The 23,823-nt window shown below is 36.2% G+C and overlaps 3 protein-coding genes across 3 annotated transcripts; all 3 read left to right on the top strand.

The window, feature by feature from the left end:
• The first annotated feature begins 1,176 nt into the window (after positions 1-1,176).
• nit1 (nitrilase 1) lies at positions 1,177-4,664 on the top strand. The gene is made up of 6 exons (XM_053343537.1): positions 1,177-1,363; positions 1,968-2,204; positions 2,601-2,704; positions 2,818-2,954; positions 3,407-3,532; positions 3,669-4,664. The coding sequence occupies exons 1-6, from the start codon at positions 1,275-1,277 to the stop codon at positions 3,933-3,935; spliced, it is 960 nt and encodes a 319-aa protein (XP_053199512.1). The 5' UTR covers positions 1,177-1,274; the 3' UTR covers positions 3,936-4,664.
• Positions 4,665-6,987: 2,323 nt separating this feature from the next.
• LOC128383507 (basement membrane-specific heparan sulfate proteoglycan core protein-like) lies at positions 6,988-15,471 on the top strand. The gene is made up of 14 exons (XM_053343119.1): positions 6,988-7,018; positions 7,449-7,709; positions 8,770-9,033; positions 9,575-9,841; positions 10,459-10,725; positions 11,333-11,611; positions 11,742-12,014; positions 12,159-12,461; positions 12,985-13,245; positions 14,279-14,521; positions 14,720-14,833; positions 14,978-14,993; positions 15,088-15,185; positions 15,356-15,471. The coding sequence occupies exons 1-14, from the start codon at positions 6,988-6,990 to the stop codon at positions 15,415-15,417; spliced, it is 2,739 nt and encodes a 912-aa protein (XP_053199094.1). The 3' UTR covers positions 15,418-15,471.
• Positions 15,472-19,006: 3,535 nt separating this feature from the next.
• On the top strand, positions 19,007-20,123 carry LOC128383505 (ependymin-like). Its single transcript, XM_053343118.1, has 4 exons — positions 19,007-19,156; positions 19,395-19,581; positions 19,665-19,752; positions 19,887-20,123. Exons 1-4 carry the CDS (start codon positions 19,007-19,009, stop codon positions 20,014-20,016), a joined length of 555 nt encoding a protein of 184 aa, XP_053199093.1. The 3' UTR covers positions 20,017-20,123.
• Positions 20,124-23,823: the final 3,700 nt, after the last annotated feature.

Genomic DNA, 23,823 nt, shown 5'->3' with positions numbered 1-23,823 from the left:
AGTGCCTGTGTGGAAATGGATACTCTCTCCAGCAGGTGGCGGTGGTGTGCTTTAATACTGGTCTCTATCCTCTTTTATGCAGCAGGGAATTAGGAATGAGCCAGTTTATTATACAGGCTATGTATATTATTTAGATAATATAGACTAAACAAAGTCCTAGTTTAGGATGAGATAAGATGTGTTCCAAAACTAATTTAAGATACTTTTAATAATAATAATTTTATTTTGAGTTACTAAGTCATTATTAGATATATTAAGTCATTATATTGAGAACGTTTCTCATTATACTGACTTACATAATTTTTTTTTTCATCGAGGTTGGCAGAAATGGGCTTCCACAGTGTCTTATTGATCCCCCTTTGGAAGAAATTCAAATTATAAAAGTTGGAAAAGCATTTGGGAAAAAAGTAACAGTGTAAGGGTAAAACTGATAAATAAATAAAGTAAAATACTATATAAAGTAAACAATCTCTAAATTAATCTGCAATATATAAATGTGCAATATGTATATTTACATAGTAAGGACAGGATCAGTCTCTTTTAGTGGGTAGTATGTCAGGTGTGTCCATTAATAATCAGGACTTATTGTTCAAACAATTGCAATACACTGGTGAGTAATAAAACAAGGCATTCATTTGGGCTTCTGCCATGCAGTCAATAAAGTCCTGCTCACATCGGCAATAAAGGAAATTGAAGAGTGGACACAAACTTGCCAAACAAGCACTTGGGAAAGGAAACACAGACATCCTATATGAAAATCAGAGGGGAGAGGGCATTGTGTGGGAAAATATCTATAAAGAGTGGAAACAGCACTGGGATCAGGAAATAAGTGGGAGGCATTTACATACTGTTCAAAATAGAGAAGGTAGTGTCAGAAACAGGAATCTATACAGCACACTTTATATTATAGGGAAGCATCCAACCAGTCTTTGGTCATTTTATCATTAAATTATCATAAACATCAAAAATGTAGGACATACTGTACAAAATGGGAAAGCATAGGGATAACAGGGACAAGGTTAAAGAACATATTAGAGTGTGATGCTGGTGGAGAGATCTGATAGAAAAGATGAGATAATCTGGATGCTCTAGGAGTTAATTATCTCCACAAGATGGCAGTAATGCAACAATATCACCAGTGATTTAACATAAAATGAGAAGAAGAAGAAGAAAGAAGGCAGTCTGATCCTTCCTGCTGCACAGAAACACACTGAACCAAATGTTAATATGACACTAACGTTGACCAAACAAGGAAGGTGACGCTGTCTGGACCAATGTTCACGTTCAGGTGCATTTTGGGAACATCTACAAAGTATTTGACCTCTCTCTCAGCTCGGAAATACAACATCAAGCTGCAGATCAGGTATGTTTTACTCTACTGTCACTTTACACTTAATCCACCAAACACATGATTTATAATACAAAATCTTATATTGGTAAATGGTTTTTGACAGCGAAGTCCTGCAAACATCATCTTTTAGAGATCTAGATCTAGAGTTCTTCTAAAGTAGTGACTTTTGGGTGCATGTTTTTGCACATATTGCATGCTAATGATGTTGATTTAAATGTAAAGTTTATAGCTTTTCATCAGAGAACATCTCTATATTCCTGTAAGCTGTACAATGTTATAAGAAGTAAGTTTAGCAGAGTACTGTACTGTATGTAATTCTCTTCAATGAAGCCACAACTTAAATATTCAGCAGTGAACATTATGACTTGTGCAGTTAATGATCAACAAAGGTGGAGATCAGAGCATTAAGATTATATTGCATGCAAATGAGATCAGAAAATGTCTCTATATTCCTGTAAGAGTGTATTTTCTCCTCAGTGAAGCCACAACTTCAATATTCTGTGAAAATGATCCTACTACTATTTTACTAGTGCAGTTAATGATCAACTATAGCTGACTTGACATGTTTTGTTGGCTCTGCAGTGGATATTCAGTAATAACCCTTTTCTCCGTGCAGGATGTCCTCTTTACCTCACCACCCGCTGGCTGCAGTGTGTCAGGTGACGGCCACTCCGGACAAAGAGGCCAACTTCTCTGCTTGTAAAGAGTTAGTGGAAAAAGCAAAGCAGCGAGGGGCGAGCATGGTGTTCCTGCCTGAGGGATTCGACTACATCGGGTCCAGTCGAGAGGAGACTCTGTCGCTGTCTGAGAGCCTGACAGGAGACACGATCTCTCGATACACTCAGCTGGCCGGGTAGGCGAACTGTTTTCTGTTGAATGTAGGGCAGACAACCTGAATTTTGCCTCCTACGTCTTCATTTTCACTTAAGGCAAAATGTATTATTGGTTTATTGACTTATTTTTGCAAAAGTAATTGGAGCAAAGTGACCAACCTGTGTTTTGTACTTGTATTATAACACTTAGTATATGTTTGTTCACCAAGTAAGATTGGTTATTCAAACTCTGAATCTATCAGCAGGCAGCAACATTTAAAGACTGACTGATTACTTCTTCTATTTGTAATCAAGTCTTGAAAATGAAATCCAGATACTTCAACCATGCATGCTGTGTGAAGAAGATGTGAAAAATATGCACATTTTTTTAATCTCTAGAGGATTTCCACACCAATTTTAACCTCTCCATCTTCCAGGAAGTTGGAGGTGTGGCTGTCTCTTGGAGGATTTCATGAAAGAGGACACGACTGGGAGTCTGACCAACGAATCTACAACAGTCACATTATAATTAACGATAAAGGTACTGTTCTTTCAGTTCTTTTCTTTACACTCTCCTGAAATTATACCCAATTAATTAAGACGTTTTCCACGTTGATGATTCCTTGCACTCACACACTGTCATTACACCTCCAGGTGACATCGTTTCAGTCTACAGGAAGTCACATCTGTTTGACGTGGAGCTGCCAGAAAAAGGTGTATCCCTCAAAGAAAGTGCCTTCACCATCCCCGGACAGTCACTAGTGTCTCCGGTCCAAACTCCAATTGGAAAGGTATCATTTTGTGAGACATATATATCAATGTAGAACGAGAAACAAACATTTTTACTTTAAATTTAAAAATACATTTTAGGCTCTTGCTGCCACAGAAAACTACAACAGTTGTGAAGATTGGATGCAAATAATTCAGATAGACACAGATGTTCCCAGACACCTTGATTTTACCTCTTAAAAGAAGAAGTATGAACTTTGTATTACTTTGTAGTAATTGATTGCAGGTTGTTAAAATCACACAAGGTCTGAACTATTTGTTGGCTTTGTGTATGACTGTTTTTTAAATGTGGAAAACAAAAACTTGCTCAAATTATTGACTCTAGTACATACCATATTCAGGCAAGTGAAGGCATGTTTTAGATTCAGTTCTGGTTTTCAGGATGTCAAAAATCAACCTGTTTAATTGCGGTCTTCATTATGATTGTTATGATACATTGTTATTGTTGCCTTAGGTCGGTTTGGGCATCTGCTATGACCTAAGATTCCCCGAGTTATCAATGGCTCTGCAGAGGCATGAAGCAGAGATCCTGACATACCCATCAGCCTTCACGGTAGCAACAGGAATCGCTCACTGGGAGGTAGGACGAGTCACGACGAGGCAGTTTGTTTCATTATTCAGATTAATTAGTGCATTTTACATTTGTTTACTGTAAGATACAAACCCACTGAAGCCCATCTTTGATATAAAGGTGTTATAAATGCACACATTCCCAGGTCTTACTCCGTGCACGAGCTATCGAGACCCAGTGCTTCGTCCTGGCTGCGGCGCAGGTTGGACGACACCACGAGAAGCGTTCGTCATATGGTCACGCCCTGGCGGTGGACCCCTGGGGCGAGGTGCTGGGCGACTGTGGAGGAGAGAACCCAGGCATGGTGCTGGTGGAGATAAACCTGGAGAAAGTGAGCAGCACCAGGAGGAACATGCCGGTCCAGCAGCATCGCAGAGACTCAAGTTTCTATCACAGTCTGGAGAAGACTTAAATTAAAACTGTCTGAATACAGAAGACAAACTGAATAGAGATGACTAGCTAATAAGGTATTGAATCTTTGATGTTGGATTTAATTCTTATATATTTCATCATGAACAGATTACGAGTTGTTGAGGTTTCTGTCAGGTCATGAAGTGAAGAAGGGAACATCAAAATCAATCTCAGCTTGTTAGGAAGCATAAATAAATTAAAGATTTTAATGAAAAAATATGGAGGTTCAATCTCGGAGTAACTGTTATGCTCAGTAAGAATGTGAATGCTGATTATTAGCAACACTTAAATATGCTCATAATCTCATTTCCAAATCAGCTCAGACCTTCAGCTCAAGTCTGTAAATGATTTTACTCACATTGGTCAATAGGTGGTGCTGTTAGGTAGTGAGAACAGAAGAGGAAGAAAGTGGAGGAAATGCTTTGATGTTTAATGTAGTAAAATATTGCTATTCTAGTTTAATTCCTGATATGCATCAATCTATGAAAATGAATGTTTGTTTGTTGTTGTGGTGAAAGAAAGAAAAACTCATCATCAAAACTTCACTATTTCCTTTGCACAATTGTTTTTAGTCTTTATATTGGACAACAAAAACTCATTAAACGTGAATAAAAAGGCTCTGCACACCCACACAGGTGTTTTTAATGATGCTGTCTAATTAGATATATGGAAGATGGATGGAAGGAGGGTGGAGCTACGATGGAAATTAGACAGTCTGAACAAAATCTATGGATTTATAAACGGAGGTGAAACCAATGAAAATATCAGTCACAGTTTGTACACACCCACACAGTCCTGAGAGGAAGTCAGACAACAATTGAAAACATCTGAGTAGATTTATAAGCACAGATCTCAAAGACGTGGTTATCACAGATAAATAAATAACATTCATACATTCATTCATGTAAATGAAAATAAACACTAAAACTTCTGCGGCATCAAAGTGTTAAAACTCAAACCGTGAAAAACCACAGAGTGAAATACTCATTTACGTTCTTCCTGTTATCTTAGGTCCTAATATATAGATTTATTTATTCATCTCTTTCATTATCATTAAAATAAAAATGGTTAATCATAATCAGTTACTTTGATTATTAAAGTAGAATAATGTCATATTATGTCAATTGTGTAAGCAGCAGTTTGATAAAAAGCATAAATATTAAATGTACTATCAGACTGAGAAATGACTGACCACTTCTTCATGTCACATGCACCTCTTCTTTTCCGTGAGTTTAAAAAATATCTCCGGTGTGAATGTGGTGTCAACACATGACGTATGTGTTAGGATAAAAATGACACATTAATTACTGAATGTCTAAAGAGGAAGTGGTACACTGGTGTGTTTCTCTAACACTGATCAGCAGCGGTTTGGCTTGTTTCCACTCAGACTGGCTGTTTTTAGAAATGAGTCCTGACATTTGGCTTCTGTTTTAATATGAAGCTTTTTTAGACACTAGGGCAGAGGCGGTCCTGGCTAGTTTTGCGCCCTGGGTGGACCGTTGACTGTTGAGTTAAAATGTGGATTGGCTTTGTAAATGACAAATAATGAAGATAATGTGAATATACTGATTCGAAAAAATTAATGTTCAACATTTTATTTATTGATGTGTTGAGAGATAAATAAAAAGTTAAGTCTTTTTTATTTTCTTTCTTGTGTCCTGAGCTCACCACAATTGCTTTTGCTCTTTAGATTGATAAGAAGGAAACACATTTACAATTCAAGGCTTTTTATAAATATATACAACACATACCTCGTTACAATGCAGGAATTGTTGATGCAAGAGCACTGGACATGTGCTGCAAAACATACAAAAATAAACATGCATACATTTTAAGCATGCATATAATGTAATATGTTAAATTAAATGGTTTTATGGTTCTTGGATGTGCATAAATACTTATTGTTGATACCTATTTAAATGACATTTTCACAAACTTTTGCAGAAGACACAAACTAAAATATCTCTGCAATGGCCAGGAAGTGTAAAGGTGTCAAAGTTTGCTGCGGTTAAACCAACTGAAGTGGTCTGAGCTTCACAAGGAAACACAGGTGGACTAAACTAAGAACTAGTTTGAGAAAAACTCTGATCTAATATTCATATGAAATGTAACTTCTCTCTTTCTGCTGAATTATTATTGAAGCAAAGTAGAAACATTGTCAGACTGGGAGCAGCTGAGTGACAGAGTGTCAGTGCTGGATGTGAGGATGAGGTCCACTTTGATCTGTGTGCTGGGATTATTCTGTAAGTACATTACTGACTTTGTTTGCATGGCACAGATCAAAGAACATGTTCCTGATTAGTCACAATTACAGAGTATCACTGGTTTCATCAGTTTCTCTGAGAGCTTGAACAGAGCTCGCTTATAGTTTTTAACTACAGGGTTATTTTTTAGTCCAGATGTTGGTTGGTGACTTGGCTCAGTTTAGATTGGAGGACTGTTTTTAGAAGCAATTATTTACATAAATACTGTACTGCACCATGCATGTAACATGTTTAAGGTATTATGTATGTGAGTTTTGAATTTCATGGTTTCTTATTTTATTTTAAATATTTCATTTTAAAGTGTTTTTCCTTTTATCTGTTACCTCCCTGCTTCGTACTACAGTTGTTAGGGTGAGTGAACCCAAGGCAGGAACACTGAGGCAGAAGGCTCTGACTGGTTTTGAAAGAGTTTTATTGCAGGGAGGTATCTGGGAGACTGGGGCAGGAGCTGAAACCAGGATCTGAGACTGTGGTGTGAAGCTGGAGTCAAGCAGAGACAAAACTACAGGAACAGAAAAAAAGGATTTATAGGAAAATGCCAATTTCAAGCAAACCAGTATCAGATTTTAAAAGGGCTAGAGCCGTGACTGACTGTGTTAACAGATTTTTATACTTGTCTTCACTCCTGCTATCAAGCACAGACACAAGGAAGGGAGAGAAAGAGAGAGAGGGACTGCAGACTAGGAGGCAGACAGGATAGTATATAAATATGTAGTTTTTAATGCCTTTGTTATGATTTTGACTTTTTCAGTTTGATTTTCTCTGATCAAGTTTCATCTTTTTTTAGCGATGAATACACTCTGCTACGGACAATATGAAGGTGAATATTTTTATATTAAAAATGTATATGAATATTTATCTTATTTTGTCATCCACTGTATTATTCTTAATCTCATCCCATTTATTAGGTTTAAGTTTTATTATGTATATAATTTTACTCCATGTATCAATATAAATACTGAAGTGGCTTCATTACTGCCCAAAAGTAAAACAGCTTTTTTCTCAAAATGCATGTTCATGTAGAGAGGCCACATGTTGACATGAAGCGTTATTATGGATCCCACTTCTTTTCTTGGCAAGACCCTCCTTACTCTGTCTCTGATTGGCTAGTACTTGTTACTTTGGTTGGTTAGATTTAGGTTTGTTGTTGTGGAAACAGAGTTAATTAAAATGAGCTGTCAGTGCTGTAAAATAAATCTAATTCAAATCTCATTATAATTGTTATAGTTTTTTTTGTTTTTTTCTCCCAGCAAATAAACCCAAACTGACAGCAGACAAAACCATCATACCAGTAGGAGGCAGTGTGACACTGACCTGCTCTGTGTACGGTTTTGCTGACTGGGAATACGAATGGTTCAGACAATACGACTGGTTATTGTACAGACAAACCTCTGAGTCTTCTGCACCTCAACTCATAAGTGTTAATGAAGGAGGCATCTACTTCTGCAGAGGAGGAAGAGACTCAATCTTCTACACAGAGGACAGCAACAAAGTTACTATTCAGGAAACTGGTGAGTTAAGTCATTTGTTTTTAATAAAACAACATTTATTCTTTAAATGTAATTCTTAAACAGTGTCTGAAGTGTGGAAGAAAACCATATGTGGTAACAAGAACATGTATTAAATCCTTTATCATGGTAATAATGCAACATTTGATTAATACTTCAGTTTGTATACAGACATAATAAAGGCGTTGAGGGTTCTTCCCTAATGCTGCTCAGTTTAACTTATAAATATCTAGAAAACACATGACTGTTTAATTCAGTATTATTTGTGGACTTTTCCTTGACATTGAATATCATTTAACTCAATGTTTCAGCTGAAATAGTTTTCCTTTGTTTCAATCTAGATTTTAAATCAGTGAGGAGGCTTTTAGATGATTTTATTGAGTATATTTTAAAATGATCAGAGTCAGTGACGGTAGGTCAGATTCTTTACTCCAATGGCTCCCCCGAGTGGTGACTCCTTTCTCAGCATGAGATCAGACACATCATTACATTTACTGACAGTACTGTGATCCTCAGTTTATTACTTTACCAACTTTTCCTCCTGCTACAAATCATCTTTTCATACAGTGAATGTTTACGAAACATGACTGTGAACAGACTGTCCTGGAGTGCAAATAAAAGCTTTTCACAACAAATCTCAACAAAATCTGTTTTTATCATATAAACTTATAAACTTTTAATTGTAATGCTGAATAAAAGGTTCTTATTCTTTTTCATAGAAAGTTTAACATATTATTTCGTAATGTCCAGTAATCTGCCTGCTTGGTAATCTAGACAGCAAAGACACAACTAGAGGAGATTATTAAACTCTTCCCCAAAATGACTAATGTTGAACAGTCAAGTCTCTCTGCTCTGTGAGATAAATGAATCCTGTAAGAGTTTAGGTTTAGGTGTTCTGGAGGACTGTTGTCCTCAGTAAAACCTGTTTATCTTACAAACAGATGTGATTACAAAGGTCTGTTTATACTACTTGATTTTTATGCTTTCAATGTTGCCTTGTTTTTTTCTCTCTTAATGTTATATTTCTAGTTGTGTCCTAACTGTGTATTTCTGGTTTGAACAGTTTCCAACAAGGCTGTTGTGACTCTGCAACCCAACTGGTCTCTGATATACAGTGGTGAGACAATCACTGTCAGATGTGAGATAGAGGGAGGTGGAAACACTGGATGGGAATATGAATGGAGAGAAAACGATGTGGTCTCACCTCAGAAAGACAAAGAATTCAGAATCAGTGCTTCTTCATCCAGTAATATAAACTTCATGTGTAAGGGTAGAAGAGATTTATATTCCTCGACAGAGTGGAGTGAAGCCGTCACACTGAGATCATGTAAGTCAAATATGTTCGTATCATATTCATGTTTTTCTGTTTCAATCTATCTCGATAAGGTAACAGTAAATATTTTCTCCTTCCTATAATAACGTAGCTTCCTGAGCAGCAAGAGACTCAAATTCTGTTTTAGTTTGAGGACAGAATAACTTAAGAAGAGACAACATACAGTGTACTTTTGGGTTATAATGATTCACATGGAAATGTGCAGAAAACAACATAAAATATAAAATATCAGCTGTCTGCCAACAGGAGAATAATAAATGGCAGTGAATCATGTGTTGAATGACCACATGTCACATGCTCTGTTTGTAACTTCTATATTCCACATGATCATCACAACTATTCTAAATAATAAATAATTAAACTAAACAAAAAACAGTCAAAGACCAAGAAGAGTCACATGTTGCTCTGTTTGTAACTTCTATATGATGGTTTTGGGTAAATGACTTAATTTATGTTCAGATTTTTTCTAAGTGAAATTTCATCTCATTTGATACTATTTTTTTTTTTGGTGGTGTTTCTTCTCTGAACTGAACAGTGAATAAAGCCAAGTCGAAACTGACACCAGACAGATCCATCATACCAGTAGGAGGCAGTGTGACACTGACCTGCTCTGTGGACTCCTCTGCTGACTGGAAATACTACTGGTCTAGACGTGACTCAGGTTCTTCTGCTCTTCAGTCCATAACAAATGTTAAACCAGTTCACAAGGTCTCAGAAGGAGGCATCTATCAGTGCGGAGCAGGAAGAGGAAACCCAGAGATCTTCACAGAGTTCAGCAGAACAGTCACTGTTTGGAAAACTGGTGAGTTTAATAATTTGTTGTGGAATAATAAAACATGTATTATTTAAATATATTATCAGTAGTATAAAAAGAGTAATTTTGACATTGAGAGGAGGATTAAGGAGAATGTTAATGAAAAAGTGAGTATATGTTAGTAGCTCTTGATCCTCTGATGACGGCCTGTTCAGGTTGTGTAAAGATGTGAAACAAGAGTGGAAGCTTCCACAACACATTTGTCCTGTTTAAGTATTTGTGTATTTCTGCTGAGGAGCTGCTGTCCTGTTTCAGTCCAGACTTTAAATTAGACTTTTAAAGTTTTTATATAATTGTCCTTTAATCCCACTTCTATATTTAATATCTTTAGTTTGAAAGACTGTCTCTTATTTATTGCATTTTTTCTTCTGGTAATAAAAAATGGCAATTTTGCTCTTTTTAATTAAAATGTTTGCCTCTGATGTGTATTTGTCACTTTTCACTGTTTTTTCTGATGTTTTTAGGATTTTTTTGGCAAATAAGATGCTTGACATGTTTTCACATTTCTGTCTTCAAACTGCTTTTGTTATTACAAAAATCAAATTTTGTATGTGTGTGTGTGTGTGTGTGTGTGTGTGTGTGTGTGTGTGTGTGTGTGTGTGTAGTCCCAAATAAGGCAGTTGTGACTCTGCAACCCAACTGGTCTCAGATATACAGCGGAGAGACAGTCACCATCAGATGTGAGATCCAGGGAGGTGGAGACACTAAGTGGATGTATGAATGGACACCAGCCAACTTAAACACATCTCCAACACTCAGTGAACACAAGATTAGCAGCACTGATTACTACAGTAGAGGATACAGTTGTAGAGGACTGAAGGACTCATATTCCTCTACAGAGTGGAGTAATGTCTTCAGACTGACAGTATCATGTAAGTTGGATATCTGTCATCCATAACGAACATGTTATGTTTTATATTGTTTTCATCTGTTTAGTTCATCAATACCATGTGATATCACTTGCTGATCTACTTAATAACTCAATATATTTATTTACTTTAATTTTCATTGGACCTTAAAGGACCTGAGAACGATTGTAACAGCAGGAGCAACACAGGTTTCATATTTAGTCAGATCAACAACAAAAAAAACAAATGAACAGAGTAGAATATGTCTTAAAGGTTAATCTGTTAGTTTAATAGTGTTACATGTCGGCCTGGAGGCAGCTATTACTTTACTCTTAATTAAGTAACAACTATTTATTTTACTTTTCAATGACCTGTAGCATTTGAAATATGACCTGGAGGCAGCTATTCTGGCTTTTGAGCCATTTCAAGAATGATTTTACTATAGTACTTGTACTCTTAACAATATAATTAAGTACATTTTCCTCCAAGATCAAAGAAAATATAAAATAATGACTCACGGTGCAGATAATAATGATTAAATGAATGTTCTCATTTTCATCAAGTTTATTTAAATTGGACTATATCACAGGACAATAATGACCTTTTAATGTCTTTGTTCTAAACTGAACAGCAAATAAACCAAAGGCCAAACTGAGAGCTGACAACAGAGATATTCCAGTAGGGGGCAGTGTGACCCTGACCTGCTCTGTGGACTCATCATCATCTGGTTGGAAATACTACTGGTACAGAGGAGAGAAAACCTCTGAACCCCTGACCACACAAGATGCTGTTTTCCAATCAAATGGACAAATCAGCGTCTCACAGGGAGGATCCTACTGGTGCAGAGGAGGGAGAGGAGACCCAGTTTACCTCACAGAGTACAGTGATTCAATCAGGATCAACAATATTGGTGAGTTTGACAATGAGATTTGTTACACAGTTTAGAAAAAAACTGATTTAGTCTAAAAACATTTTGACTGTAAATGATTCCAACTTTTGTCATTCTCGTATCCTCATTGGTAATTCTTAACCATGAACAGTCCCAAATAAGGCTGTTGTGACTCTGCAACCCAACTGGACTGAGATATACAGAGGAGAGACGATCATGCTGAGATGTGAGATCCACGACGGAGACAAAGAGTGGGAGTATGAATGGAAGAGTCCCCGTTACACATCTACAAATAACAATGAATACAGGATTAGCTATGCTTCTTCATACCACAGTGGAAACTACAAGTGTAGAGGCAGAATGAAAAATGCAGAACATATTTCAACAGAGTGGAGTGCTAACATCACATTGACAGTATCTGATAGTAAGTCTGATCTTATTTAATTTTACACTGAAAATATTAAATAGTCTATTAAATAAATTTTTGTTACAAATTTAGATATAAAAAATATTAGATAGACTAAAGTTTTAATATGTTTTCATTCTGAGAAAAATCACTTTCCAACAGATGAACCAGCATCTGTCCTCACTGTGTCTCCATTATGGCTGAGTCCTGGAGACTCAGTAACTCTGAGCTGTGAGGTTGAACATCCATCTGCAGGATGGAGGTTTTACTGGTATAAGACTGTTCCCAAACTATCAGAGTATTCCTACATCAATGAGCTGCTACCTGGTAGCATCAATGGGACTGAACAGGATTCCTACATCATTCATGGACCGACACACACAGCAGGATATATGTGTAGAGCTGGAAGAGGAGACCCAGTGTATTACACTCAATACAGCAAACCTGGGTTTGTTTGGTCTGGAGGTGAGTTTGTTTGTTTTAGTCTCTTTCTGTCAAGAAGCAGTTGTGATGTCATTATCTGGGTATTGATTGTGGTGAACCTTTGACCTTTCTTCTTCCTTACAAACTGGACTGAGCTGGATTTACTTCTTTATATCTTCAGTTTATCTGAAATCATTAAAGCACCAAAAACACTGAGATATTAGTATTTTACTTGTTATTGAAACTGAGAGAGATTTTATCTGTTCATCAGGTAACTTACAGATAAACACAAGAGTCAAAATATAGGAATGAAAAACCAGGTAAAACATCCATAAAACAGCTGAAACCTCTCTGTAGCACACTTCACGTCTCCACTGTCAGTCCATATGCTCTGTATGTTCTTAACACTCAGTTTTACCTAAACACAGCACCTGATGCACCGATTATATGATTCAGATGTTTTTATTATCAACAATAAATAGAATTAAAATACAACAAGATAAATATTTGCTGATCTTTTTAAATGTAATATCTCTGTTCTTGGTTTTTCATTACATGTTTTCAGATGTTCATTCAGCAGTGACTCTCAAAGTGAGTCCTGACAGAGTGCAGCACTTCACCTCTGACTCTGTCTCACTGAGCTGTGAAGGAAACTTTACTAAGTGGAGAGTGAGGAGGTTTCCTGTGGGCTACTCATACTGTTATTACTGGAGGTCCATGACTGGATCCACATGCAACATCAGCAGTTCAAAGCAGAGTGATGCAGTGTACTGGTGTGAGTCTGGATCAGGAGAGTTCAGCAATGCCGTCAACATCACTATACAGAGTATGTTTTCATTACATACATTTTATTTTCATCTTGTATTTAAATTATTATCAACATGGTGTCACTAACTACACTTCCTGTGTAGACAAACAAGTTATATACCTAACCTTTTCATAGAATAATTATATGATCTAGTTTCTTTCAACAAAGAACTAAAAAGCTCATTGAATTATTATTAATGCAAAAGGATAAAACTTTACAAAATTATACCAAAAACTCTCCTGTGGCCCAAATGACAGATTCTTTATATTTATTAAATCAAATGGAAATTAATATTTTATAGATTCAGTATATTTGGTCCACAGCTTTTTTGGTGAACAACAAGACCTTTCCTTCTTTCTTTCCTTTCTTTTTTTCTTTCTTTCTTTCTTTCTTAACCCCTAACCCTAACCCTTTCTTTCTTTATTCTTGATGATAAAATTAAAATGCTGATTTAGTTAGGTGTTTTTGTGACAGTAGCCATCCACTGTTTCTTTCATGTGTACCTGTTAACTCTACTCTTCCTTTATTATTGTCTTCTTTAACAACGAACCTAAACCTTGAGATTATGGTAAAGAAATATCATCCAATTCATTAGGAAAGTACACAAAGCTCAGCTGTGGCCCAAATCAAATATTCTTTATATGTATTTAATCAAGTGGAAATATATATATAGATTTATAGAGAATATATTTGGGTCACAGCTTTTTTGATGTACAAAAAGATATTTCTTTATTCTTGATGATTAAATTAAAGTGCTGATGTAGTTAGAGGTGTTTTTGTGACAGTAGCCATCCACTGTTTCTTTCATGTGTACCTGTTAGCTCTAGAGCTAACTAGCCATAGCTATATTTACAGTTATGTAATAAAGCTGAAATGTTGGGTCTTTGTTCAGCTACACTGATTCTGTGAGATATATTAGTTGTAGAAAAATAAAGGTATATGTGTGATCTCTTCTTATAGTTTTATGTCACCTTGTTCTAAAGGCCACCAGCTGGTCTCTGACTGAAACTTCTTCTTTTTTTTCTTTTTTTATTCTTTGACTGTTTTACAGATGCAGATATTATCCTGGTGAGCCCTGTGCATCCTGTGACTGAGGGACAGTCTGTTACTCTTGGCTGCAAACTGAGGACAGGAGAATTACTTTCCAACGTGTTTTTCTATCAAAATGACAAACTTATCCAAAATGATACCAGAAGAGAGTTGAATATCTCTGCAGTGTCAAAGTCAGACGAAGGTTTCTACAAGTGTAAATACTCAGGAGAAGAATCAGCACAGAGTTGGATGTCAGTTCAGGGTGAGTAGGATTAAAACAATTCATACATTTAGTTTTGTATGAACTGTGTTGCTGTCTTTGAAAGAAATGTGGTCAAACATAAATTCAAATGTACAGGTTTAGTTTCAGAAAATTTAACATATTGGATTAACTTATCTTATACTGTATATCAGGACCATTAAATAATTATCTCAAGATATCATTTATTATCTCTTGCAGCAGTGTCCAGACCTGAAAACTCTTCATCTCTTATTACATTAATTGTTGGGCTGGTTTGTGGAGTTGTATTTATTATTCTCCTGATCCTGTTGTATCTCTACAGTCGATCCAGAGGTGAGAGGCTTTTTCATTTTGATGTTAAATGTTTTATGTTTTAATGTATTCAAATACAAAGTTGTATTCTGATGTCATGATGTGGAATAGCAGAAAAATAATTTATAAAACAAAACCATGTAACAACAAATATCCTTTTCACAGATTCTCACTCTGTCAGGTTGGTACAAAACTCTCCTCTCTTTCATGTTGAACATAACAGCAGTAACTTCAATGTGTCTTATTAAATTCATTGTATTTGTTAAATGTTTTAGACCAATCCAGTCTGAGAGCACCAATCAGGACTCTGCTACACATCACATGGTCAACCTGAATGAAACTCAAGATCACATCTACAATTCTCTTCTCCACGGTCAGTCTTCATACTCATCCTGATTAATTGAGTTATTTTATATTTACTTTAACTGTAACCCTAACATTTCTATTACAGTCTACAAATACAGTAAAGGCTCTAAAACATTCAAGATTTTGTCTTTGCAACATTACAATCACCTCAGTTTGATTTTAACTTGTTGCTCACAGGTGATGTTTGTGTCTATGAATCAATCAGAGGCTCTGAAGACCCTGAAAACGGTAAAGTATAAACCTTAACATGGAGCAGTCTGAAATGCAACTATTGTATAATTTAAGAGAAAATCATTTACCAAACAAAACCATGTAACAACAAATCTCCTTTTCACAGATCCAGACTATGTCAGGTTGGTACAAACCTCTCCTCTCTTTTATTATGAACATAACAGCAGTACCTTCAGTTGTCTACATATCTGTCTATATGTCTATATCTATATCGTGTCTTGTAGAGACAATTCACAGCCTTGTGACTGATGGAAAAAGGAGTCGTTTATTCTGCACAGAAGAAAGTGACTGACTTAAACACACCCAAGTGAACATTATATACAAAGATAGGCAGAGCTACAGAAGACAACACACATACCAGTGCCTCCTGTTATTCTCTACAACCGCAGCTCATCACCTCGTTCTCTCTGATCATACTCTGCTCCCAAACTGTCCTTGATCATCCTCACACCACATATCCTGCTCTTTAGCTGAATCTCTGCACACACACTCTGCCTCGAACTCTTTCTTTGTAAATCGACCTCTGAAATACCATATAATGTATCTTATTAAATTCATTGTATTTGCTAAATGTTTTAGACCAATCCAGTCTGAGAGCACCAATCAGGACTCTGCCACACATCACATGGTCAACCTGAATGAAACTCAAGATCACATCTACAATTCTCTTCTCCACGGTCAGTCTTCAAACTCATCCTGATTAATTCTGTGATTATTTATTAACTCTAACTCTTACTCCAACATTTCTATTACAGTCTACAAAGACAGTAAAGTTTATCTTTAAACATTTAAGAGTCAGTATTTATACATCAGTGTGTTTATTCAGTATCAGTATGTTTACTAAATTCAGTAAAAGTCATAATACTCTGCTTTGTGACTGCTTTGAGCCCTGTGGACATTATAATACTGTTATTCTTTTATTATCAGTGGAGACATTAACCCTGACAACCCTTCAGTACATTATCATTATAAATTATAACATTACTGACAAATGTTTAATCTTCTCTCCATTTAAAGGAAAATCAGCTCCTACAGCAACTGATGAAGCTGTTTATTCTGAAGTTAAACCAGGAACAGCTCATGGTAATAATTAATCATACTGATAATTAGATGAATAATCTCGTATTGCGATTTCCAAAGCATTAAATTCTGAATAACCCAACACATCTTTCTTTTTTGTGGTTGTCTTTCAGGTGTGTAAAGACAGCTGTGTGGACAAGGCCAAATAAATATGGTTAACAGCATTTTATAACCATTGTGTGCATCTCTGCTATCCAAATATCAGCCATGCTCAATGCTTCGTACAGTTAATATAATAAGATTATATGAAATAAATACATCATGTGGATTTAATACTTTGTTTTTTAGCAGAAAGCACAAGACCACTGAGGTTTATGTAGATTTATGCACTGTATTATTATTTTATTTGTAGTTATTTTGTTTCTTCATTTCAAAAGTTTGACTGCAGCTATTTCAAAAAGCAGCAGGAGGTATCAGTTTGAAATGTGTAAATGATATTAACCAGATGATACTGCAGCTTTAAACTCATATACATATATATTTTCTACATTATATATTTTCATACATGTTTTTCAGTGTTTGATGAAAAAGCTCCATGATGGACGTCAACAGTTACTTTGGTAAATGTAATAATCTGCTCTGAAATGTTTCATGTAACTTTTTGTGTTATGAGACTCTAAAGTTTTCCTGAATTTAGTGGCATCAATAAACTTTTTAAAGCATTAAATAATCAGTGCTGTTTGTCATTTCTTTTTTTATGTACATAATATATATTTAATATATTTATATAACTGAGCGAGCTTGAGTTTATCATTTTTAATAATTAAATTTGAAGCTCTAAGAACATCTGGGGAAACAAAACATTTAGCTTTTTCCTCCTGATCTTAAGAAATGTTGCCATCCAATATCACATGTGAGTATTACCTAATATGATCTGAGAGCAGACAGAGTTGAGGAAGCAGAGAGGAGAGTGGTGCACTACTGATCCATATCTAACACTATACTTGTGTGTATGTTATGTTAACAGGTTTCAAAGTAACATGATTAAAATTGTGATATAAGACAACAAATAAAATTGACTTGACTTAAGAAAATTGCATTTAGAAATCATGTCCAGATTAATGTAATCTGTGTTTTACTTATTATAGATGATAAAAATGATCATACACTAGATTTAATGAAAACGCATGATGTCCTTATTTTTAAAACTGCCTGTGATGTATAACGTCAGATTTGACTGTATAAGTCAGTTGCAATATAGGAAACTTAAAAGTGCACTAAGTTTAGTTTTGCACAGGGTTGAAATGTAATATATTGAATCATTAAACAAACTCTAATGGTAAATGTAAAGCATAATGCTGTTGATAAATAAAACATATAAGACATATCAAACCAAGAAGATTTGTGTAACATGCAGGTATTGCAGTCAGGTGACAGCAGTAGCACACCTTCACATCATATGACAGTGATGTCATTAATAGCAGGCATGAACCTCCCTCACTCTGCCGCCAAAAAGAAAAGACTGTTATCGTTAATGTAGGTTAAAGTATAATGCTGAGGAAAACGCAATCCAAGAAGATTTGGCTAACAGGTATTCCAGTCAGGTGACAGCAGTACCACACCTCCATATCATATGACAGTGATGTCACTAATAGCTCACATGACCCTCCGCTTCACTCTGCAGTAGTCCAGTCCTGGTTTTATTATCCTCAGTCTTTTATGAAAACAAACAATATTCTTTACCCCTGACCCACTGTGCACAGGTCTCCCAGACACTCAGTCTGATAAAACAACTTTTCTGAACATGGGAAGTCTTGCATTTCTAGCACAATGTGTTAATTCTGCATCATGTTTTATTGTTGGGAGTAAAACATTAATGGATACAATATTCCATTACAAATATACACATGATCTGCTGTAAATCCAGTTCCTCCATTAAACATTAACCTGATATATAATGCCGATAAAGTGGATCAGGTGGTGTCATTTTGCTTTTATGCTGTGTTATCTTGATGTGAGCCTGATAGCCTGTATGAGGTCATTTTTTTCACAAGGCCGATGAGATAACCTGGAGGCAGGACTTTCTCCTGGAGCCTCATAGCAGTGTATATCAGGAAGTGATTTACCTCTGACACAACAGACTGTTTGGAGCTGAGAATCGCAACATAGAATCCTGCAATATGAGACTCTTAGTGGCTTTCATGTGCTTACTGGCCGCCTGCCTGGCTCAGAAGCCTCAACCATGCGGTAAATAAAAGAACAAATGAGGAAAATCATTTGGAGGTTGATTGCTATTTTCCTCATTTCATTCATTCAAGAATAATTATATAGATTGTTCGTTTGATTATTGTTGACATAATTATCAATTGCTGACTTGCAAAGGGATCAGGTTTGCTATTTAAAGCTAATACTTTGCCAAATGTGTATTTTTGTGTAATATTTTTACATATCTTCTTCTATGACACAGCAAGTCCAGCTCTTCTGACTGGAGCCTTCACTGTGGTGAGTATTTGCATGAAAGCAGAATGACCGAGTCCAATTACAGTACCTTTAAAGGGGAGATATGAGCTCACTTACATGGTATTTGTCCAGGCCACACAGAATGAGAAGCTGTGGGAGTATTCCACGTACGAGTATGATGCACTGGGACAACGAATGCGGGTCAAGCAACAGGGAACTTACCAGTCTAAGCCATTCACCCAAGATTTTCTTCTGCTCTTTAGAGAGGTAAGCAATGACATTGGCATCCCAAATATTGATTTTAGAGTACAGCACTTACTTAGCAAGTTTATGTGCTGAGAAACAGATTAAATTTGGATTTGACCTGTACACACAACACACTGTGGTTTATTATTATTATTATTATTATATTTGAGTGTAAAAGTCACATGCAAATAAATAAGAATATATTAAATGAATCAAAATGAGCAATTATCATCCTCATCCCTTTATTTCCATCCATCAGGGTGCCATGTATCAAATTTTCGACACTAACCGCACATGCATCAAAAGTGCTTTGAAGGACAAATTCCATCCCATGGAAATCCCAAAAGACGCGTCTCTGGTGGGCCAGGCTGTTGTGGGCAGCTCATCTGGACCTGGACAAGGACTGCTGGTCAACACCTGGACAGGAGATATGCCTGACAAAAAAGGTGAGACACTGGAATGGTTTAGACTGTCTTAACTGTCTCCATTACACTTTATGAACACTTTACTTTCACCTTTGACTCTACAGGAAAGTACATGAGCACCGTCACTGAATTTGGATGCATTCCCGTCAGTAATTCATATCAAACTGATGAATATGGATGGGTGGTGATAAAGTAAGTTTTTCAAAATGTTCATTAGGCTACATGTTAAACTTTGCACTACAAAAAAGTTCCAAGAAACCAGAAATTGACCGAATTATTTGCATCTGACCAAGTCATTGTTATGTCACTGCTTTTCTGCCTATTAGCTTATTTGACAACATCATCGGGATTGTGGACCCTAGTCAGCTCGACCCTCCAGACTTCTGCGTAGACAAAGTGATGAAGACTGATGGGGAGCCACTAACCTTCCTCAGTTTGTTCCATAACTTGCCTTGAGCCGCCCTCTTTCACCAATGTCTCTAACTTTAAGTTTTTAATAAAGCAATTAAAGCTACTAAATCAAAACTTTGAGTTACACATGTTTGTAGCAGGAGTAAGTGTGATAACAACGTACCTTGAGTTGAAATATGTTTATATGAGCAATGGTTTAAATGATTATGTGTAATGTGAAAGGAAGGATTCATTATGAAGAACCGGAGTATTATCATTTGCAGTTCCCTTCAGTTCTACTACGTCTTTTTATCGTCTTTAAGTGGATTGCTTCATTTTTGTGACCTCCACTTATTACCCATTGGCTGCTAAATGTGTTGATAGCTAATTCTTTTCTAACAGCTTTACACAGTGATAATACGATAAAATGTTGGACGACTTTTTTCAGGCATACATTGTAAAAGCTGGTGAACTGGATTAACTCAAATGCAAAATTAAAAAAATGAAACTACAAAACCTGACTTATTTCTTTCCAGCACACATAGCTTAAATGATCACCATGGCTGCAACTGTATGATGCTGTCGTGCAGCCAAGTGCCCCCAGGGAAAATGACTTTACAAGATATAAACCTTTCATAATATTAATTTTGAAGTGTCTAATGACAACAGACACACACATGAATTTATATGACATTATCACGTAAGAAATCAACATCCCTGATTGAGAGATTAGAATGTGTTAAAGTATATTTTAATCATATAAAACCAGCAAGAGGAGTGCTAGCAACAATTCATATTTTATGGATATGGGGTTGATGTCAAAGTGAATGCATCATAAAGAAGAAGGGGCAGATTAATAACCTTAATTACCTGCTTAACACCCCAGAACCCCACAATCATAATCACAAACATCATGTCCAACAACATGATTGCACAACATATACATGAAATCTGTTCTTTCTGTGCTGTTCACTTCATATTCTCATCCCTTCTTAAGTGAATAAGTAAATAACCTGTTGTTATTTAGATTGAAATAGTAGTAGCATAATACATGTCCAGTCTATGATGCAGGCTTTGATCAGCAAACAATTTAATAATGTGTAGCATTTTGGACACCAATGTCCTACTACTACTGTAGTGTACCTTAAAAAGAAATGGTACAATGTTATAAGCGTTAAAGCCTTATAGGGGAACTAGAGTAGCACATACATGGCTACATTATTAAAATAACTTAAGTGTTTGCGTCTCGGCATAGAATTTGTTTTATGTAAATAGAAAATGAGAGGGAACTACTTCCCGAGAAAAAAAAATCTAGTGGTGATTGAAAGAGGAACCAATGAAAACCTGGCAGTAGAGGCAGACTGGTAGCCTAGCCAGCTGATTTTTAAGGAAGTGAGCACTCATAAGCAGAAGAGTGTTTGTTTCTCTCAGCAGAGGAAAGTGTATCCAGCCTTGCTCAGAGACCACAACAATGCAGTAAGTCCAACACAGATGTTCAAGTAAATTGTACATCTAGTGTTTTTTGTGTTGTTGTTTTTCAGCAGGATGCCTTAAATCTTAGAAGTTCACTCACTACAGTGTGAATACCGAGTGTGCTGTTCTATTTTTGTTCCAGCAGTTACAGTATGAGGTGTATATATGTTACCAGTTTAGTACAGATGTACAGACTTTATTTAGATTAAACCAACTTTTAAACATTTTGACAGTGTCCCCACCACTGCTGACTGGAAGCCTCTCTGTGGTAAGTCTTACACTTTCTTTTTTTTTTAAAGTTAATACTACTGTGTAAACTGAACTCTCTGACTGACTTGAAAGTTTACATTCACCATTGATAATTTACTGTTGTCCAAAGAAGTCTACATGGGACTATTATCATCATGGCAAAATAACTGATTACTGCAATGTTATGATACAATTCTGATTAAAAAATGATTCAGTAGAAAAAGATTCCTTTTTTTTCCTCTTCAAGTCGACCCAAAGTCGACAAAGTTAACTCAATGTTTCAGCTGAAATAGTTTTGCTTTGTTTCAATCTAGATTTTAAATCAGTGAGGAGGCTTTTAGATGATTTTATTGAGTATATTTCATTTATTGCCTCCACATTCACTGTTTTTGTTTGATGTGGTGATTTGTTATTTGATGTGAGCTGTGTGCCTGAACTGTCAATCAAACCTGCCATCAAAGCTTCAGTCATGTCTAAAGAGTAGACCTGAAGAGGAGACTCTCGATGAACAGTTTAAAATGAGGAAACACTGTAGAGTCTTGTGTGCGAGTGACATTTTCAACTCACTTGTTGGTATGCAGGACAGGGTCGGGATGGACTGGGTCTGTGCTGTCGGCCTGGCTACAGATGGCGCGCCATCAGTTCTCATGAAGAAGGCAGGTGTTTTGACAAATACTCAGAATGTACTTGTACTATACACTGAATGTCAAAAAAACTGAGATATAATGTTGAACGTACCTTATACTAACTTTTCTTGAGACATCCCAGACTGTTCATCCATGGGCGGGGCCAACGTGGTGGCACCTGTTATCTGCCCCCCATTTAATTTCATTTAATTTAATTTTATACTAGTAAAAAAAAACAACCTTTTACTGTGATTTGATATTTTCTGCCTCACTGTCGTTAAAGATGTATTAGTTACCGCAGGGGTTTCTGTTTTTCTTCTATGCACTTGAACGTGACACCTGACGAGCCCCTGCAGACTTCACGGGAAGGCCCCGTATGTTGCTACAGTGTCTCTCATGGTTAGTAGATTAGGGCTAAACTCTGGTAAAATACTTTCCTTTTTTTAGGATCAAATGTGTTTTATTTGCCATATAAACTCCAGACAACAGTAACTAATATTCTGTGATGATGTTTGGTGGTTGAAATATTTGTGGAGCAAGTTGTACAGTTTATGGCTTGTGGTTATCACTGGTGGTGTGGCTGTTTGACTGGAGGCAAGCCACGTGGGTTTTCTTCATTTTGTTTCACTGTATACAGTAAATGTAATGTGTGCTAACCAAATGCAACAACTGTGTCAAGATAATGGTTTGATGAACTGAAAAATATGCATTATTTATTTCTTCAGAAAAGATGGGCAGTAGACGCCTACGGAAATAATAATATCAATGTAAAGGTCTGAAACTATTGATAATTTCTTCATTTTGAAGAAAAAACCAAGTAGCCACAGGAGGAATGATATATTTGTCCAATCACCCAACCCTAATGGACTGTACTTATATAGCCTAGTGCTTATATAGCGCTTTTCTGGTCGTTATGACCACTCAAAGCACTTTTACACTACATGTCTATGTTACACATGTGTCATTGACCCGTTCATACTGAAGTTGTTGTTTTATTGTTTTTATTACAAATATTAAATGTAAACTAGAACATTTCAGGGAAATTTTGAGTGACACTGGACTGCTGCCTGGATGAGTACATGATTTATTTCCAGTGTTCAAAAGTCACCCTGATCATATTCTGGTTTTGATAATTGCACTAACACTAATTAAATAACTTTTACTGTTGCAGTATGAAGTACATCTTACTGGTCAGTATCAAGTGTGACAGGAGATGTAAGCAGAGAGTAGCACACAGATCATAAGGCCGTAGCAACATGCACTAACTCTAAGCACTACACTACAGCACTTTACACTTCACACATACCCTGTGTTAGCACACAACACAGTGTGCACACACACACACACACCTGCCTGCGTTTGAGCAGTAAGAGTGTCAATATATTGAAGTTGTTATATTATTTTCATGTAGCCTTGAACTGTTGCATTGTGTAATCTGCTGAGTATACGGGAAATTACTGTGATGATTAAAGGGAACTATGTTGCACTAATTACTAAGGGTTTTTATAAGTGATAAGAAATGAAT

The sequence above is a fragment of the Scomber japonicus genome, chromosome 22 (assembly GCF_027409825.1).
Source record: "Scomber japonicus isolate fScoJap1 chromosome 22, fScoJap1.pri, whole genome shotgun sequence".
NCBI classification, from domain to species: Eukaryota; Metazoa; Chordata; class Actinopteri; order Scombriformes; family Scombridae; genus Scomber; species Scomber japonicus.
Note: the sequence above shows the minus strand (reverse complement) of the source record. Positions and strands in the feature narration are given on the sequence as shown.